Source organism: Anabrus simplex, chromosome 6 (assembly GCF_040414725.1).
Source record: "Anabrus simplex isolate iqAnaSimp1 chromosome 6, ASM4041472v1, whole genome shotgun sequence".
Taxonomy (NCBI): Eukaryota; Metazoa; Arthropoda; class Insecta; order Orthoptera; family Tettigoniidae; genus Anabrus; species Anabrus simplex.
Genome location: NC_090270.1, coordinates 126,300,722 through 126,322,691, shown reverse-complemented (window position 1 = coordinate 126,322,691; position 21,970 = coordinate 126,300,722). Strand labels below are relative to the sequence as shown.

Sequence of the window (21,970 nt, the reverse complement as noted above, 5' to 3'; positions counted from 1 at the left end):
TTTCTTTGCAAAGGAGAAAAATTGTTAGTCAGAGGCAAAAAACATCTGATAAGTAGGGTTGTCATGCTTTGGTCAGGTGGTATATCACAGGCATTTCCTACCAATAGCTGTTGCCACATCAATCAGATGAGCAACTTACACGTGTTTAACATTCTTATGTTTCTAGAATGTGTTTTATGTTTAAAACAACTTTCAACAGGAAAGGCACAGATTCAAACATTTTTTCTGGAGGGAACCCTCTTACAATCTGTTTCTAACTTCAAATACCTTGAAAGTATAATTTCAAAAGATAACACAATAAAACAAGAAATACTTAACCAGGACTCAAAAAAGCTTTAATTTTATTTGCAAGTGAGTAATCTACTCTGTGAAGATAAACTACCCGAGAAAGAAAAACTGTTTCATTCCTACTTCATTCCAGTTCTCACATATGGACTCGAAACATGTACCCTACACAACAAGGCTGATAGTAAAATCCAGTCAACAGAAATGAAATTCATCAGAACAACGAACCAAATTACCAGGAAAAACAAAACTAGAAATGAAGAGAACAGGAAGGAGGCTGGCATTGAAATACCACTTACCGAGCAAGCTTTTAAGAAGATTCAGCCTACAATGTTTTGGTCATGTAATGAGGATGGACAGAAGGAGAACAGCAGGGAATTACTTTGATAGAGAAGTGATAGGGAAGAGACCAATATGGAGGCCAAGGAATCGATGGATAGGCACAATGAAATCTGAGTTCAACAAGAGGAATATCAAGTGGGAGAACATAGAGGAACAGAAAGTATATTCTGACAGAAAGAACTGGCGAGTGCTTGAACACTTAACCGGGGAAACTGGAACTGGAAATGATTATTATGATTATGATGATAATGATGACAGTCAACTCCAAAAATTATACCAAATATAATAGAAAATGAGTTCGGAACTAATGAATAGAATAGGCATTATCTTTCAATGAGACAGTGGGAGGTTTTGAAAGTCTTGGCCACATGCAAGAAGTTGTACAAGTTTGGTTGGGATATGTTGCCATATCTGCCACATTGGCTTGGTGTTGAAACATTCTAATTCCAACCGTTTCGACTTCTATAAATGGTAAATAAATAGCACACCAACTACTTAGTCCAATTAGTTCTATGTAACTGGAACTGATCAAGTTTAAAATGATGAACTAAAGTATAGAAATACTTTGAGGAAAAGAAAGTTTCTTCCTTCATGCATAAAATTTCTATTCCATCCAGAAAAACACTGACATTCCAATGAAAGTACTGCTGTTGTGTTAAGTAGTTAAAATCTTTAACCGTTATTGTGTACATACCCCTGAAAAATTGGAACACAGATTATTAGATACTGAATCTAACGATGATGGTATAAATAACTACTGTGATTTATACATTCACTACAAGCAAGCTCCAGGCATTGTCAACTAAGATGACTCATTTTGGCAGCTGAAGCTATATCATCATCATCATCATCATCATCATCATCATCATCATCATCATCATCATCACTGTGGATCTTTTATTCAGCTGCTCCAGAGGAAATACAAAATCACACAAGAACAAAAATGTTTTCTGACAAGAAATTGCTGAGTTGATGAACAGTCTGAAATGTACAAAGGAAATTATATGAATTGTGAAGAATTATGGAATGATGTAAAATACCCTAACAAAGCAACTTGACCCATACCTAAATATCAATACCTTGATAATTTAGAGTTCCATTTCAGGAACGTATTTCTTCATTTCTTACATAATATCAACACATATGTCATGCACTATGGATTTAACTGGATAACTGAGGACTACTCTGTTATGGGATTGCACACACATCTTATTCACCCTCCCACAGGCTTTGTTCACATCACTCCTTATGACATCCCACAATCTATAAGAAAGTATATCCCAATAAGTCAAAGTAACACACCATACAGAACAAACCGAGAATTTACGAAGGGGTTCACATAATTAGCAATTGTCATTTGGAGTCAACCATGCGATATAGCCCTACTTAACATAAATTCATTCTTTTAAGATGTTTCATAAAATAAATGGTGTAACCATGCAACGACCGTGCAATTTTATATGATTTACCACTTTCAATTAATTTCCAAAGATTTCATCAAATGTCAGGGGAGTTTTCTACACTATGAAATAAAGAACTGGGTGGAGTTATTCTGTAGTGCCATTTGTTTTCTCTAGTAACACATGATTTTTTTCTTATGTTACACATGTGGTGATGTTATTTGATAATTATTAGGAATCTAGCACAAGTTTGGTAGTTAAGGGTCAAGCCAGTACTGGACTATGCAGTGGTTGGTGAACTTTAAAAATCACCCTAAAGGCCTATGGAACTTTAGTTGAAAGTTTCTACGATTAATCAAATTATTATAGTAGGAGAGGGTACATAATGCCCAGTTCTGGTAATATGCTGTTCTTAAAAAAAGGGAAAAAATCTGCAGAAGTAAATCTGCCAATAACTTACATTACAGTGAGCGATATGAATGAATTAATTAATCACAAATCACAGAAGACTGGAAAAATGCATTAATTCACCCGCTACAGAGGAAGGGAGACAGAACAGATGTAAACAACTACAGAGGAATCTCACTAGCATCGGTTGCATACAAAATTTTATACCAATGTCTTCTTGATAGAGCACAACAAGTAGAACCATGAATTAATTAATTAATTATTAATTAATTAATTAATAGAATACTCTTCTCTCCCAGTCTTGGATGGTACTTGCTCTACACTAAGATCAACAATCAATGTGTGTGTTCAAAATAACAGCCCACTACATGCTAACCTCTTTATTTTTATAGAATTTAAAGGTGCTAGAGGAAAAAAGCTAATTTGCACTGAATACTACTGTGCAAAGTAAGAGATAAAAACATGCATATAGAATACTGAATAATAATAATAATAATAATAATAATAATAATAATAATAATAATAATAAATAATAATTTAAGAATTACTGAGTTGTCCACAACCAACACAAAAGATTTTCTCCACAAAAACCTGAAAATACTAATCCGAATTCATTACAACCAGATGAATAAGAAATCGCAAGACAGATGTGAAGACTTAAAAACAATAAAGCTTCGGGTCAAGATGGAATCATAGCGTAGATACTCAAATCAGCAGGCCCAAACACCATAAAAGAAATCACTAAAATCATGCAAGACATTTGGCAAACAGAACAAATCACAGAAGACTGGAAAAATGCATTAATTCACCCGCTACACAAAAAGGGAGACAGAACAGATGTAAACTACTACAGAGGAATCTCACTAGTATCGGTTGTATACAAAATTCTATATCAATGTCTTCTTGATAGAGCACAACAACAACAACAACTAGAACCACAAATCAGAGAATATCAGGCAGATTCAGAACAGGCCAAACATGTCATCTTGAAACTAAAGCTAATCCTAAGATATCAGAGAATTTGTAGCAAAAATTTAGTCTGCACATTTGCTAATTTCAAAATAGCCTATGATTCGGTTGATTGCAAATCACTCTTCCAAATATTGAAAGAACAAGGTTAAAACATGAAAACACTTGCAGTCATAAAAAAGGCACTGACAGACACGAAGTCCAAGGTTAAATTAATGGGTGAAACCTCATATCACTTTGAAATCAAAACGGGAATAAGACAAAGAGATGGCCTCGCACCTCTACTCTTCAACTGTGTCCTTGAAGAAGTGATACAAGAATGGTGCAAACAGAAATTGGTCCTCAAAATTCACCAACCGATCACTTTAGGCAGAGGAAAACTAGCGATAGATTGCCCCAGACATTTCAACAGCCCAAAATCAGTATGAACTCCTGAAAGAAACTGCAGAAAAAGTTTGCGTTCAGATATCTTTTGAAAAGACAGAATACATGACCTGCAACAAAGCAGCACCAAAATTCATGGAGACAAAATATGGCAAAATTAAATGAGTATCACAATTTAAGTATCTTGGTGAAACAATTCAGGAAAATGCACTCGAAACAAAAGCCAATGAAATTAGATGCCAAAAGATGAAAACTGCATATCGAGTAACCCTAAAATCAGTAACAAAAAATGTGTCTCCAAGCACACAAAACTAAGAAATTACAATAGTCACTAAACCAGAATGTCTAAAGGATCACAGATACTAATTTTGAACAGGAAAGCAGATATTGAAAACAGTGACAAAATTGAACGGAAAATTTAAGAAAAATTCTAGGCCCAAAACTCACTGACGGACAATACCAACTTAAGAGGCACACAGGAAATCAAATAATACACAAATATTCATAGTGACATTAGAAAACACAGGCTAAGATTCTATGGACATATTAGGAGGATGCATCCAGATAGACTTACCAAACAGTCAATTCTATGAAAACAGGAGTAAAGCTGAAACTGACACAATGAATGGATTGGCAAAATCAAAAATATTTGAAACAGGTAGGAATCACACCAGCAGATGTCCAAACCAGGGTAATCTTCAGATTCAAAATTCACAAATAGCAAGTTGACCAACAGGAAAGACCAAAGAAGACTAGAACAACCTGGTCTGAAGACAGAAAGGAAGCCCACAGTAAAGGAATGAAAGAAATATGGGCACAAAGGAAGGCAAATACGCCCCTCTAGTACTTTGCATGGTCCCAATGGGCTTATTCGCATATAATAATAATGAAAATAATAACTAAAAGCTAACATCCACATGTAAAACTGAAGCATGATGTACATTTGTAAGGTTGAAACAGAGAACTAGAATTAATAAACACTACATAATCATTTAAAAGTAACAGCAAACTAACATCAAGCCACATAATTCCATAATTAAAAAGAAAATACAAAAGCATGTGACCATTTTCCCCTACTTTAATAATCGGCACTCAACCAAATTATGGATGCAGCAGTCGGTAATTTATTATAATTGACAGAATATTTTAAGTACAAGAAACTTAAAGGAGTGGGATAAAAGGGAATAGAGATGGGAGAGAAAAATATTTCAATGAAGTAACATAATTTTTTTCTTTCTGCTAGTGGCTTTACGTCGCACCGACACAGACAGGTCTTATGGCGACGATGTGATAGGAAAGGGCTAGGAGTGGGAAGGGAACGGCCATGGCCTTAATTAAGGTACAGCTCCAACATTTGCCTGGTGTGAAACTGGGAAACAACGAAAAACCATCTCCAGGGCTGCCGACAGTGGGATTCGAACCCACGATCTCCCGGATGCAAGCTCACAGCTGTGCGCCCCTGACCGCACAGCCGACTCGCCCGGTGAAACTTGAAATTACAGTGTACTCTAAAGTGTATGAAACCTTCGCCGCTTCATTAAGTACAAACAGGTTTCAATAATCAATATTCCCTGCAATTTAAAGAGTACCTATTTATAATAAGACTACCATCTGTCATGGTTCTCTCCAAAGAAGATAGGAACTGAAAAATCAATCATCAGATCGTAGAAGTTTCTTTCCCTACAGTTTTATACAAGATAATTATCTTCATTCTGGCATTATCAAAAGCAAACAAGATTGTAGTTTTAAGCAAATGTTAATATTTATGATCATATAGTCATGGAACCATGGACGAACACGTTACCTACAAGTCAAAAACTCTGTAGTTCAAGGCAGACTGAAAGAAACCAGTGTATGTATCCAGATCAATTAAATCCTTTGCAATCATGACCTGCTCATACAACTTGTTGATTGCAAGTCATTCTAGGTGGAGCTCTCACATCACAGCACGAGTTTAAGCTAAGTCATCCGCTACCTTGTCAAAGAAGATCAAATGGTTTTAGGTTAAAAGAGACTTTCCTTTTGCTAGTGGCTTTACGTCGCACCGACACAGATAGGTATTATGGTGATGTTGGGATAGGAAAGGCCTTGGAGTTGAAAGGAAGCAGCCGTGGCCTTAATTAAAGTACAGCCCCAGCATTTGCCTGGTGTGGAAATGGGAAACCATGGAAAACCATCTTCAGGGCTGCCACCAGTGGGATTCGAACCCACTATCTCCTGGATGCAAGCTCCGAGCCGCGTGCCCCAGGCTGCAAGGCCAACTTGCCCAGTAAAAGAGACTAAGACAGCCCAGCAGTTTGTCAGCGACATCAGGGCCCATAATGACCAAGATTTGGAGGCAAATAACATTAATAGCCCAGCCCATGATATGGCAAAGTTTCAGAGTTACTGTACTGAGAAAGCAAGGCAGCACCTGAGGGGTCTCGAAAAGGAGACTGAAGAACACCAAGGAGATGTGATGGTGGAAAGAAAAAGTCCAAGAGGCACTCAGAGAGATGAAAGGCGTGGTGGAAGACTATGAACAGCCAGGATGGGCCATGTCTGAAGATGAAGTGCAAGGACACTAAGAAACGTTTAGAGGCAGTAGTTTCAGAAGCTAAGGGAGAAGCAGCGCAAGGCTTCTATGAAGACCTGGAGATGCAAGAGGGTGTGAAACAAATTTACAAAGTTGCCACCGAGTGAGACGAGCAATCTAGCGACAATCACCACCAAATATGTACAAGACAATCAAGGGAAATTGCTTGCACAGCACAAGGCCATCAACAACTGCTAGAGGGAATACTTCAATGAGTTCCTCAATTAAGAATTCTACTGGGATGTAGTAACTCCACAGTTTCCCGCTCAAGGATCTGTACCAGAGATCACTCCAGCTGAAGTTGAAGAAGCCACGTCAAAGATAAAGATTGGAAATATAGTGAAGCCTGATGACATCCCAGTGGTGCTATGGAAGGCCCTGGGTGCAGATGGAAATGTCTGGCTGACAAAGATGTTTAATAAGATATTTACTGGTATACCCAAGCCAGAAAAGTTTTGCTGAAGCTACCATGAAATCTTCAAGCAGAAGAAAGAAGTCAAAGAATGTGGAAACTACAAAGGCATCAAACTTACTTCATGCACCTTCAAAATATAGGAGCATGTCACTGTAAATAGCATCAAGAATATTATCAACATACATCAGAACCAGTGAGGTTTCACATCTGGTACATCAACGAGTGATGCAATTCAGGCTCTAGGACTCTTGACAGAGAAACACTATGTACTCTGTAAGAAACTACAGCATGGTGTTCATCAACCTAGAGAAAGCTTTCACCATGTTCCCAAAGAGATCATGTGGGTGATGATGTGACACCGAAAGATCCTTGAGGAGTATGCGAGGCATTTTCAGGACATCTGTTCATTAGTAACAGCTAGCTCAGGTCGCTCTGAAAGTTCCCCGGTTGAAGTCAGAGTGTATCAGGGATTGGCACCGAGTTCAATTCTGTTCAACATCGTCACTAACTACTTGACAGAGTAGATGATATCAGAACTATCATGGATCTTACTACACACAGATGAAATTGCTCTGTTTGGTAAAAAGTGTGAAGAAATCAAGGTAGCCTTAGCTGGAGAGCATCACTGGAGAGAAACAGACTCAGGACCAGCCATAAAAAGACAACACATGTTCTGCAACTTCACAGAGCTGAAGTTGTTTGGTCTGCACAACACATTCCCAGCTAGTGAAGCACTAGTGATGTCTGACAGGTTTAATTATCTCAGCTGTCATTACCACGAATTCCACACTATGAAGATATCAAGCATTGCATCAATGTTAGCTGAATGAAATGGCAATCACTGACAGGTGTCTTTTGCAATGGACTGATACCCATAAAGCTTAAAGGGAAAGTTTACAAAATGGTGGTCAGACCAGCCCTCATGTGACTCCGAATGCTGGGAAAGGCAGAAATAGTGCGACCAGCAAATGCACACCACAGAGAAGCGAATGCTGGGGTAGTCTGCGGTGTTGCTACACACATTCAAAGATCCCTTGAAATCGCTACTACTGGTGAGAGACTGGAGTAGAGACAACTACGCTGGTACGGGCATGTCAAGCCGTGATTAAGATCATCCTGTCCACAAAGCCCTTGCTACTGCAGAGCCATGAAGAGGCCAAGGATGCCCAACAGCAACAAGGTGGAAAGACATCTCTGCTACCCCTGTACAAAAACGGAGGGATTACTCTCTACAGTTCAGAAGAATCAACCCTGAGTGATACTCAGGAGTGTCCACACTGCGGGCACATACATGGCTAGGGATAAGAAGAATAGTTATGGAATCACCGGTTTTAGGTGGAATCCAAACCAATGGGCACAACTTCCGATTTTAAAAATCCAGCTTGTAGTGGCTGGTATTAGAACTGCGGTGCATGCTAGCATGTTAATGTAACACCTATACCAGTGACACAAGGTAATATATTTGCATAAGAACATACAAGCAAGTTTGTGTATTCCAATCTTGGCATGAAACTCGTGGTTCTGAAACACATTTCTACAAATCAGTAAAATTTTACTAAACTATGAAATCGTAAGTGTGAATTTTAACTTCTCCAAGAAGTGTGCAACCATTCTGTAATAAAATATAAAACTGAATGATAACAGCAGAAAATCACAGCTATATTGAAGACTTTTGCAACTTCTTGCATTACTGAAATAATATAAGAAAGAGCTAAGATGCTTTCTTTTTTTTTTTTTTTTTTTGTTCTACAACTAAGTTTTCCTGCAAGATGTGCTAAGTATTGTTTCTAAATAATTAGCATCATTCTATTATAGAAGTGCAGAAAGAAGAGATACTTACAATGATGAGAGCTGGGCTGGGAGCCTGGTCATGCAGCAGCCGTATGCAACAGAAACAGGGACAACAAGGGATATATTATAAACACATGCAGCATACTTATCTACCAAGCGAGTCATAGTAAACCAAATGAGGGACTTCCCAACGTCACTACAACCTGTTTCTAGTTCTAGCACTAGAACTACAGACTAACAAAATCTACTTTTAAATTAAGAATTTTGCTGTACAGACTAATAATTAATTAACCTTTATTGAAACCATCAACAAATTTACCTTTGGTAAAAAAAAAACACCTTCAATCAGAAAGAATTAAAGATAAAGATGTTTGGTGAAGTCATTAACCCCATTTAATTTACTTTCAAGTTGTCACCCTACAGTTATAAAGAAATATATCTCATGAACCAAAGAATATACAGTAAACTGCCCATTACATGCAGCAGTTGCCTCAATTTGCTATATACCCCAATGTGCTAGTGAAATGGCAGCATGCAAACTATTTCCCCATTCACTCACTCACCTTACCAATATATATATATATTTGTTGAGACATTCAATTATCTGATAACCAGGCAGCGGTGGGATTTTTACCAGCCTAATACTAGAAGGATTAACAGAATACTAAATTGGCTTGAGTGTCTTGTGCCAATCAGTGTGTCGCATGAACAGTGATAAAAAACAACATGTCTAATCCTAGCATAAAGTCCACAAAAAACAAAAATAAAATGGTTAATAATATTGTATTCTATGAGTGCTCATTTACAATTTGTGTATCCATACAGAGTCTACTTATGGGATAAGGAGATTTATCACGAGAATCTCCCAGTTGTTCAAGTTCCAAGTTGTAATGTGTTTCATAAATTAGTTGTATTTTGTGTAACAGGAAGTGTTGCAAAGAAGATGATTTAGAATGCCCACAAAAGAAAACCTTGACAACATTGCACACTGCATGGTTAAGACCCCATAAAAATCTGCTTGCCACCTTTCTCAGCAAAAGGGAATTTCTTAAAGTTCTGCACACAAGGCTAAGAAATTACTTGGGTTCCCTGTGGTGTACGATCTTATAATGGGAGATAATGGGAGATTGTAAATATAGGATTACACTTTATGAATGGATTTAATGACGTGCAGGATGAAGAAATTGATTCTTATCTCCTTCCTATTTTTAGATGAGGCTTGGTTCACCTTACATGGATATGTTAATGTATAAAACTACTGACACTGCAGTGCCAATAAACCTAATCTGCTCTATGACGAACACCTTCATGATCAGAAAATAGTAATGTGGAGCACAGTTAACAGTTTCAAAATAAGAGGCCTTCTTATTTTAGCAAACAATAATGGGAGATATGTGCAAAACATTTCACAACTCTTCTTTCATTGAATTAACAGAGAGGAGAATGTGTTGTGGTGTTAGCATTCAAAACCTGCGTGCATCGTGGCTTGTATCCAGTTCTCACCGGCAGAGCGAGCCAGGCGACCAGCTGACACTCCAAGTCACCGCTCGAGACCCTATATAAGCGAATGGGCCGGGGGAGAAGGCAGTCAGTCGTCCAACAGCTAGCTACACCTTACTTCAGAAGCACAGAGGATGCTCTGTATAAACAGCTTACTGAACAGGTGGACTGAAGCTAGCTCATGAGGTTTCTATCTCTGGACTCGCTCACATCTCTCGAAACTTTACATTCTCAAATGTTCAGCACTTGAATGAGCACGTCGATGTTGCAAGTCAGTTACTATGCAACATTTCTCCCCCAGCGAGTCTTCATTTAGTTTGTGTACTAGCAACGTGTAAATTTTTTTATATATCTCAAGTGTTGTTGACTGTAATCTGTTTATGTGATAAAACCATCCATTCTATGAAGACTTTCTTCACCAAAAGCTAGACTTTGAATTTAATGTGCCAGTCGCACATATTTTGCAATACTGTATCATTGCAATTCTCCTTTAATAAAATTTTGTTTCGTGTGTGTGAAATAACTCTCTTAATATACAACAGAATGTAATTTTGCATTTTAACAGCTGGTTACAAGCAACAAAGACGATTACGTTCCTCGGGTAAAGAATACAAAAAACAAAAAAAGACAGGCACAGATATGAATCAATCTGCCTCCAAATAGGGCTACAACAAAGTGTAATCTACATTCTGGAGGAGCCAAGGTTGAAATGGTTTGGTCACCTGATGAAGATGGCATCGCCCCTGAACACCCAAAGCCTATTTTGAAAAAGAATATCTAGAAAAAGATGTGGATAGATGAAGCAGATACAAAACAACATGGTTAGAAGGAGCATGGAATACGAGAAGACAAGTGGTGGCAGGACAGAAGCTTACGCAAGACGTGTGTTCATTCCCATACCCAGCCTGCTACAGTGGAGAATTGGTTGTGGTGGTGATCTGTGAAGGCTCATACAGCCAATGGTGGCAATCGCAAAGTGTTTAACAATAGACAATTTAATTTAAGGCTCATCTGGTCATCAGATAATTGGTTGACTGAGTACATAGAAAAAACTAACCATAGCACATGTCTACATTGAAAACTGGGAATTAAAACACTAAACTCTTCGATTTAGGACCACTTCAGCCACATACTTCAATGTCATTTCATAGGGAACTGATTTGATGACAGCACAAAAAGCTTCATTGCCAGATATCTATATCCCTAACAATTAAAAAGTGCATCTGCTCTGAACTTCAGTTGCATGCACACATATGGTGGAACCTTAGGAGACAAATTTTCATGCAACCCTTTTGCAAGTAAACTGTAAGCATGAAGCTGTGCTTTGAAATGAAACCATGACTTGCATGCAGCCTGAAAACTGCCTTGTCTGCAAGCATTTTATTTTCCATTTATATTGGTTATGAACCTCTTCTTACAATAGCACAGAATGATGTGAAATCAGAAACATGTTCACAACAAATATCTTTAACTCCTTACAATGTTTATAAAGGTGAAAATACTGTATGTTAACATTGAGTTGCTGTTACCAATAAAATTATGCAATTGCAAGTGGACATCCTTTTCACAGACAACATAACAGATACACATTATAAAAGCTTGCTTATGTACCCTTCAGCAGAATATTTTACGAATTTGATGCAATGTTTGGGATCTCATTATCTATCAAATGAAACCAAATATATTGGTACATCATTCAATTAGAGGTTATCACTACTGAGGCTATTAGCCTTCTGCAACTGCAGTACAAATAAAACTTTTATAAACTATATCTGTACCTACATTCCCCCTGGGCTAGATTTGAGAACAGGACTTTAAGTTAGCATTTACAAAGAGTTCTGTATGTCTATCAGTAACAGCAACAATATGATTAACACCCAATTCATGCTTTTGAAAGAATGCATCAAGGACGAAGTATTTTCTTCAGTCGCTGTTATTGTCACATATTTGGACTTCTTTGGTCACCTATATGTTGTGTGCGCACAACAGAGAGTGTGCACGAACAAGGAACTTTGAACTCGTACATCTGATAGCAAGTGGCAAGAATTATACAGCATATTAAAGCCTCTGTGGCCCAGATGGCAGCGCTCCGGCCTCACACCGCTGGATTCCATGGTTCAAATCCTGGTCACTCCATGCGAGATTTGTGTTGGACAAAGCGGAGGCAGGATAGGTTTTTCTCCGAATACTCCGGTTTTCCCTGTCATGTTTCATTCCAGCAACTCTCAAGTATCATTCCATTTCATCTGCCATTCATTAATCATTGCCCCAGAGGAGTGCAACTGGCTTCGGCAGCCAGCACAATTCCCATCCTCGCCGCTAGATGGGGGCTTCATTCATTCATTCATTCATTCCACTCCTGACCCGGTCGAATCAGTGGAAACAGGCTGTGGATTTTCATTTTCATTAAAGAATACTGTATATTTAGATACCGATGAAAGTGTAGCGGATCCCTGATTGACCTTGACCAACAAAGCAACCACTGCTTACTCAAAAGGCCTGCAGATTATGAGGAGAAACATAGAGCAATAAATCCTCTTGGCAGTTATTCTTGGCTTTGTAAAATGGAGCTTCGGGATCAGATAGCTCCGCAATTGTTCTCGCACAGAATGGGGGTCCATAAACCACCCCTCAGTTCCATGTGAAAGTCCCTAACCTGGCCAGGAATCGAATCCAGGGCCTCCAGGTAACAGGCAAGCTCGCTACCCCTAGACTGTGGGGCCAACTTGAAAGTGTAGCATACTGGTCCATAATATTAATATGGTACATTAGTACCGAAGTGTTTGATTGGGAAAGAGATTTGTAATATTTTGTAATAACAGCAACAAAATAGCTAACATTCCAGTTCACACCAAGTCATTTCACAGGAGTTTAATTCATACCTCAAAAAATATTCATTGTATTCCCAAGTCACTAAATAAATGTCTGATTCACTGATTGCAATAATAACAGACTGCTGAAACACCGCATACTTTGCACTTTTGCAAAAATGTTAGTAGACACTCACCAGCTAATAAGTTCTTAATTAGAAGAAAACAAACAATTATTGACAACAAAAACAAAGAAAGAAAATGGCCCTTAGCTCCATTAGAAAGTGAAGTTTTAACCTTTTATGAAATATTCATCATATTTTATCATCCAAAACTTAAGATATTACAGAAAGTAATTCATAAGACGTTTAAAAAAAATTAAAATCAATTACTTTCTATTAATGAAAGACACATTTACTATCTATATTATAAGGCAAAAAACAGTACTGAACTTAAGGAGAAGAATTCAGTTTAATGGCTGTATGACAAGTACCTGTAACTCTTAAAATTGGTTAATACAAGTTTGAAAAAATGGAGAAACGTCAATGAACTGAATCAGACAAATGGAAATCAAAACAGACTAACACCTGTGCACAGTGGGTCAAAATCAAAATCTACGAGGACAAAATTATTTTTTTCATAGTTAAAAAATCAAAATTTATTACTTTTACAGCATTCTCATATAATTGCTGCGCACTATTCTGGGATATAAATGCATCTTAGTGTAAATCTGTCACCACTGTTCGAGCTGGAATCTTATGTTATCTCCTGCGTTGTGCGTGCGTATCTCACATTCACTCTCCAATTCACACTGCAAGTGGCTGTGGTTTGGTTGTCTTTGAGGTGAGTGTGATGCTTTAAGGTGGAACATGCAGCTGAAGGTATGATCTTTACATTTGTAACGGGTTTCAGTTATTAATGGGCGTAATTGTTACGTAATTTTAGCTACATTTGCATCATGTAATATTTAACTATTATTTTTAAAATTATATTTTCACTTGGAGTTTTAGTATGTCACGTCACCCTACGTCACTGTCTACTTAATGTTAAAATGTAGATAAAATCTTGTACTTTACGCATGTTATAAGAATTTTTGCATCTTTTTGCAACTTACTTAGTTATTTTACGTTTTAGAAGATGCTGCGCAACCAGTTCTCACACGTTTACAACTGTTTGAAGCACTGGGTTCGAAGATTGTGTCAAAAGTGGAACTTTGTGATTTTGTCAAAAGTAAATTAGGGATAGACAATTGTTCTGAAGAGATAACTGAATGCCTACAAGGAGATTTAAAGGATTTTGTCGATAATTTTACCAGGCGGTGGAAGCAGGTTCATATAAGTAAAGCAAAATTCATTTCAAAATATTCTGATTGGTTAAAAGAGAAGATAACATTTTCGAAAATTGTGTATGATTCTAAGTTAACAGAAAATGTAAATCCTCTTACTCCATCCGCATCAAAAGTCGGAAGGCCTAGAAAGCTTTTTCATGAAAGTAGTGAAAAATCAAAGAGACGAAAAATTCAACCGCTACTCTCTGCACATTCAGAACAGGAACTTATTCATGCCACACATGTATCATTGCACATGTCTGGAAAACGAGATGCTGCAAAAATGGTTAAAGAAACTCTTAAGTTTCCACATAGAGCTACTAAAATTAAAAAATCCTATATATCACCAGCTGTAAAACCTGTACCACTTACCGGTGAAGAGGCTCTATCATTCCTTGTAGATAACAATTACAGAAAAAGCCAATACATGAATATGCGACTTGAATGCAAAAATAGGAACTGTAATATTTTTCCACCTTACCACATCATTAGAAAAACAAAACAAAAATGCTATCCACCAAGTGAATCAATAACAATAACAGAAACATCAGCCATAATAACATTGCAGTCACTGGTTGACCATAAAATTGAGCGCCTTGCAGTAGTTCAAGAAGATGTTTTGAAACAGTCTATTTTTATCAGTGATACAGTTCATATGATATTAAAATGGGGGTGTGATGGTTCAATCGGACATAGTCAGTATAAGCAGAAATTTACAGATGATGACGGCAGTGACACTGATGTTTTTGTAGTTTCAGTTGTTCCAATACAAATGTGTTCTTTAAATGTAGAAAGCAACAATGAAAAGGAAATTTTATGGCAGAACCCACGACCTTCTTCGACACGATTTTGCAGACCTCTTAAATTATTATTTGAAAAGGAGACTGTTGAATTGAATAGGTGAGAGGTTCAATTAGTTGAAACTGAAATAACGTCCCTCCAACCAAGCAAAATAGAAATCAATGATCAATACATAAATATATTAATTAAACTCTCTTGCTGACCATGGTGGATGGAAAAGTCTGCAATTCTATTACAGATTCATCAGCACAGAGGTGTTATGTGTGTGGTGCTGGTCCCAGAGAAATGAATAACACCCTCACAAAAATAGTTTGTCCTGAAGAGAGCTATAAATTTGGATTATCTACCCTCCATTGTTGGATCTGTTTTTTTTTTTGTTTTTTTTTGAATGCCTGCTACATATCTCTTACAAAATGTAAATTAAGAAATGGCAAGCAAGAGGGGATGAAGATAAGACAAAAATAGAAAACAGAAAGAAAGTAATACAAAATAAATTTCGATCAGAAATGGGTCTGCATGTTGACAAACCAAGATCTGGAGGCGTCGGAAATTCGAATGATCGCAACACTGCTCACCGTTTCTTCGAGGATCCAGTCTTGTCATCCAAAATTACGGGTATAAATGAAGAGCTAATTAGACGTTTTTCTACAATTTTGTGTGCTCTTTCTTGTTGTTTCCCTATAAATACACCCGCTTTCAAAACCTACACCCAGGATACAGCAAAATTGTATCTAAATCTGTATCCATGGTATTATATGCCAGTCACTGTGCATAAAGTATTAATTCATGGTGCAGATATAATTGATTTTTTTTATTGTACCTATCGGGCAATTGTCAGAAGAAGCCCAAAAAACACGTAACCAAGATTTGAGAAAATACAGATTTGGACATTCTAGGGAATCCTCACTAAAACATACAAATGAGGACATATTACATATGCTGCTTATATCTTCGGACCCAGTAATATCTCATAAAACCAAAATTCAACATAAAACGAGAAGAGTATTATCCAGTGAAGTATTACTACGCCTGAAAGAACCAGACGTACCGGCTCATCATGAACAGCATGAGGCAGTGAATGACGATGATGCTTCAGATGACACATGTGATGTGTCATCAAGGTCAGGGTCATCGAGTAATTAGTGATAGTGACTGAAGTGCTGTCTGCAATTATCCACAATTGCAGTCTTCCAAATTAAAGGTTAACTGAGTACAATCTATTGTAGTTTATTGTAGGTTAGGCTCTATCCAACTCCTAGTCATAGACAATTTCTTGCATGTGTAGACATAGATGTAGCTTAAAAAAGGTCTTAACTGATGTTTATTATGAAGTAAACAAATTATATACGTTGCTTTCACTGTAAATTCATGATTAAAACGTAAAAATAATTTTGTCCTCCTAGATTTCGATTTTGACCCACTGTGCTGTGGTTTACTCCATATACACCTGAATTGGAAAATGAACTTTTACAGCAGGAACATTTTAAGATCTACAATTCTGCGGTTCAAAAATGTAAGAGCATAACCAATAAACAATAATTACAGTATCAGAAATGTTTAAAGTAAGGCTTTATATGTGCCATATTATGATATTTTAAAAAAAGGGGAACTGACACACTAACAGAGAACATAACTATGCAAAAAGCACAATTCCAAGTAGAATTTCAGTAGGCTGATCATCTTTGGTGGTAATTTTGCTGGCAATTTACAACCTCTGAGTGTGTAAAAGGTGTTCAACAGCCTACAGTTTTGGAAAGGAGTCTCAGGACTAGAAATATGATAAAAACAAACAAGCTTGCAGATTTATGTAACATTATGAAGTGATCATTAGTCACAGGACCTATAATTTGATGTCATACCCAAACTAGTCCAGCTGCCGGTTGTCCGGTCCTGACAAATTGTGGTGTAAAGAAAAGGGAGAAGAGAGAAGAGTTATTGCCACCTGTAGAGATTTGAAACTATAGACATAACCTTAAAAACATATTACGAATTTACATTGTGCCGTATGTTTTTAATATTAAATCATTGAAACCAACACCCTTCGTCGATTTGATGTTATTGTTTTAATTAAAGTTATTTTACGCAAAGAATACTAAGATTTCTGCTAGGGGTAGAATAACTATCATGGTTTGCTATGCCTGGCATCACTGACGCACAAGATTTAAGATTTAACAGCAAGCACCAATCACCATTCATGTCACCATGAAGTCCTATGTACTGCTGGTGGGGTGATGCCACCACTAGCCTGCATGAAGTGCATGTTTTCACAGTGTGTGTAAGCCACTTGTTCTTGTTATTGTGACACGGCCAGTCGATCATCAGAAACAACTAAGAAGAAAATCAGTTGTTATAAGAGCCAAAGACATGAATTTATACACCGGCTATGTGAATATTTTGAGAAGAGTGTGATAAATGTGTGCCTCTTCTTCCTGTTACAAAAGTAGTGGATCGGGTTTATGACGCTTCAAAAGTAGGTAAGACAACTGTGAAAAGTGTAACAAAAGAGATGTGTCCAAGGATTTTACAACATCTTCTGAAGTGCTATGTATTCCTGAAAAACTAAGCCCAAGACATTGTCCCACGACATCACTAGATGCATTTGGGCAACATATTTATAGTTATTACAAGGAGGGAATTTCCCCACGCGTGATAAACTTCGGTCATCTTTGGAAGAATCTTGCTTATTCAGTGGAGGAAAGACCAGTTTAAGTAAAATACTGAGAGAACTTGGCGTATTCCTTTTTGATTAATTAGTGTGAGTATATAATTGTTTCATTTTAATGCATTTTATTATTTCGGCACTACTATTCTATGGGCATGTTGAAGTTTTATTGTAAGAGCAATGTTTTTATTACCACAGTAATACTATTCTCAGGGTTTTATTTTTTATTGTGACTTATTTTAATTTCTGTGATATTATTTACAGAGTTCGGGTTTTAATGTTATTTTATGTTACGTTTATAGTCTACTATTATTGCATTACGGTTTTCCCATTCTCTAAGTATGCTTAATTTTGACTGAAATGTTTTGTTGTTTTATTTACGCTGTTCTTAGAGTGCAGTTAATTTTAACTGGAACGATTTAATATTATGATTACACTAGCCTTGGTTTTCAATATATTAAGAGGTAATCTTCGCATATTTCCGTTCACATTTCCATCACATTAACACAGAATCTCATCTACATATGCGTGAAATATCTTACGGAGTTTGTGTTTGTTTATAGCGCACGATTCCAAACAGGCAACACTGTCTGAGAAACGTTAGGGCCAGACAGCCAGCGGCTGGACTATACACTATGCCTCTCCATTAGAAAATGTCTCGTCCATTGACAGATTCAAAACATGGATGTGTGGCAAGACGGTAACATCAGTGCAACTGTGTTATTACACCCCAGAAAAGAAGGAATGATCACAGCATGAGCCAAGGGTAAGCAGAAAAATGTTTAATTCAGAATGGTAGCTGTCAGTGCCAAGATTTGAACCTTGGGTCCCAAATTGAACACCTTCTAGGTCTGCTGTTCTTTCAAAACAGAGTTAAATTTTCTTTTTATTCTTCTCCTAATTCTTCATCCTAGAAATTGTAGAACTAGAGTTAGAGTTATTCTCTCACTTCATCATCCACAAAATAGCATGTCCCAGGTCAGAAATACAGCAGAAGTCTGTTATAGCGAGAATTTATAACCGCGAAAAATATAGGCTACTCGCTATAGTTGATTGTCGTTATATAGGATTTCCCATAAAATTCGGGAAAAAACCCATACACATTATAATCGGTATGAAACTTTCGTTGAAAAGTTGTGTTTTTGCGGATGATATCCACACTATGGCTTACTTGTTTGTTATTTCTCGCAATCCAATACTACATGAAAGCGTGTGTTTAATTTCATTCTGAAAAAATTATAGTATTACTCCAGAGGCCTTTGTGGCAAACGTTCCAGTTTTCTTCTTCAAACACCATCACCTAACAGTATGATACAATCATGAAAACACATTTAAAGCGCACGTAGAGAAATGACAACCTCCTCGCTATCAATTTACATGGGAATAGCCTTTCCGAAATTTAACTAGACGCAAGAAAATACAAACTATCCTCTGAAATCGGTGATGTAGTCTGCCATATCTTCTTACTTAAATTCAGAATATAACATTACAGCAATCCCTTTTTTTTTTTAAATGCTATTTGTTCGGGGTGTCACCCTATGAAGATTTTTTGCCCCTACTTGCACCATATGCGAGGAACCTGCGTGTATTATGTAAATGGCTGAAGTGTAAAGTGTTGAAAGTGAGGAAAGGAACGTTAAGTACGACACAAACACCTAGACCCCAGGCCAGGGATGTTAATAATTTACATTTAAAAAACCCTGACCAGGCCAGGAATTGAACCCGGGGCCGCCGGGTGACAGGCAGACACGTTGCTGTTTACTTGAGCCTTTATTTCAAACAAGTTAACAACTGCTATCAGCCATGTTATTTACACATTTATTACCAAAACATGTTATCCTCTTTCATTTTGAATTTTCTTCACAGAACAGCAATCGACGGGTATTACTAATCTACTCCGACATCACCTTCGAGTGTCGCACCGACACAGATAGGTCTTATGGTGACGAAGGGAGAGGGAAGGGCTAGGAGTGGGAAGGAAGCGGCCGTGGCCTTAATTAAGGTACAGCCCCAGCATTTGCCTGGTGTGAAAATGGGAAACCACGGAAAACCATTTTCAGGGCTGCCGACAGTGGGATTCGAACCTAGATACTGGCCGCACTTAAGCGATTGCAGGTATCGAGCTCGGTTATCCCATGATTAGATTGCTATTGGTTGACTGGACTAATGTCATGATAGCAGATATCATAAAATATATCCTAACCTAGGTTGCGAACGTGTATTTAGGATACAAACTAAGCAGTGACGATCTACGACCTTAACCTGTTTCCAGGCAATTATTTACGAAACGAGAGAGAAGTTGACACATCATGGACCCCAGTGGATTCGACCTGAAGACTTCAGGACTTGCTGACAACACCGCTGTCGTGTACTAGGTGCAAATACGTAGCGGCTAAGAGGGCGTTGCAGATGGCTTCTGGAATGGAAGATAAGTTTGAATGGTTCATATTGGCATGAAATGTAGTGATTAGATTCGGATCAGGGTCATTGTAAGTAGATATTAGCCGTAAATGTAAGCCAGACAGGCATTTGTGTTTTGCTGATCATATCCAATAAATATGTTTGGGGTTGTGTATATTTTATTAGTGATAGATTACAACGGATACGAGGGTTCTGTTAGGATTTCTTTTATAAGGTGTGTTTCAGAGTATTTCAAAAGTGCCTTTCAGACATTCAAGTTTGTGCATGGTTAAGATCATCACAGTAAATTGGAGGGTATTGCAACTCATGAGAATTAAAGGAAAATCGACAGAAAATGGTCGATCAGACCGAGATTACAATGAGCTTGAGTAGTGTTGATGAAGGTATTACAGCTGGCAGGACAAAGGCAGAGAGGTTACTTTCAATGTTGAATTTAGTCAGGGCCATCCTATGAAAGTGGCAGGCATACCCTAAATGTGCTCCAGAACTGAACCAGGGATTATTGAGTACGAGGCCATGATGGGCCATTATTACTGTGTGTAAGCATTGAAATGAAGATAGTATTGTGTCTGACTTAAGGAGTTGTACAGGGTCTGAGAGAGTGTGTACCCCAGACCATGTGTTGAAATTAATTATTTACTTGACAGCCAGAGTGCCAAGACTTCTTTCCACTCGGTAAGCTTATTTGCCAGGTATAAGAGCGATGTTAGTTGTGTCTCCAATGAGGACGAGTCCAGAGAACATGAGCTGTACACACAATCCCGTTAGTCAAGGGTAAGGTACGGTACATAGGGTGCCTGAGCCACTCAAAGATTGTATTTTTCCCTCTGCGACCAGCTGATCTCACGTTTGGAAACTAGAAGACCAGAACAATGTTTGTATGTTGGAACGCAACCTATTGACTACCAGGCCAGTGTAAATTTTGGAAGGGTATTTCTGTGGACCAGTCCCAAACAAGTATTACTATATGTGTGTATCCAATTAATAACTCTGAAATTAGAGTAATTAGGTCCTTATAATTCAAGTCGATCATTATTTTTTTACTTGTCTAAAGACTGTATCAAATCTAAGTCTTCAGGATAATGTTCCAGTAAAATTTATCGGAATCTCCGTCAGACGTAAATTCATTGTGTTCCATGTTATTTAGAACTCTCTTCTCACGGGTACGTCAACCAATGTATTTTGATAACTTATGGATTCAGGGTGTGTAATTTTCCGTATACCTGTAAATTGCGTTTGAGCCTTGTAAGGGATATGTACGTGCTTTTATTTTGATTTGATATTTACGTTTTCTGTTAATAAACCTGTTGTTTTAACCCCCTTTATCTTGCCAAGTTCTCATTCACAAAGATGTACCATAGTACCTCTCCCCGTATTTGTATGATACTTTTAGTTAGACATTTTTTTAACCCCTTTTTCGGACGCACCTCACAGAGTCCCCACTGAGCTAGGCCACACAGGGCCAGGGGAAGGTGCAGTATTGTGTTGTGTTTTGTTGTGTTCAACAACATCAAACATAGTATCCAGGTTGAAAGAAAGAAACAATGAAAAGATAGTATCCACAAGAATACAAAAAAAACATAATACAATCTAAAGAGAGAAAATTAATTAAATTATAATAGCAAATTAGATATTAAACATGTATCGACAGCTTTTCCACAGACTTAAAACTAGAAAACCTATCAATCCTAACATTCAAATTTTGCGCTCAATTTGGTACGAGGTAATATCGGCCTATTGAGATGAAATTTTGTTTTTTTAGTACATTTGACCCAATGGAAAATATTTAGGGGGTGAGCCCAAAAAAAATTGCACATTTTTTTTTTTTTTTTTTGCAAAATAAGGAACTCCCTAATGCCCATCCTTCCATACAAAAATAA

General features: G+C 37.5%; 1 protein-coding gene across 3 annotated transcripts in view; it reads right to left on the bottom strand.

The window, feature by feature from the left end:
* The window catches only part of zip (myosin heavy chain 10), a 458,974-nt gene that overhangs the window by 236,066 nt on the left and 200,938 nt on the right, over nucleotides 1–21,970 (bottom strand). For all 3 annotated transcript variants that reach the window (XR_010860546.2, XM_067149903.2, XM_067149904.2), the window contains exon 4: nucleotides 8,619–8,642. Coding sequence is in view for 2 of the 3 variants with exons in the window: in XM_067149903.2 (XP_067006004.1) it covers nucleotides 8,619–8,642 (24 nt within the window). In the remaining variant the exon portion in view is untranslated. The remainder of the gene's footprint in view (nucleotides 1–8,618; nucleotides 8,643–21,970) is intronic.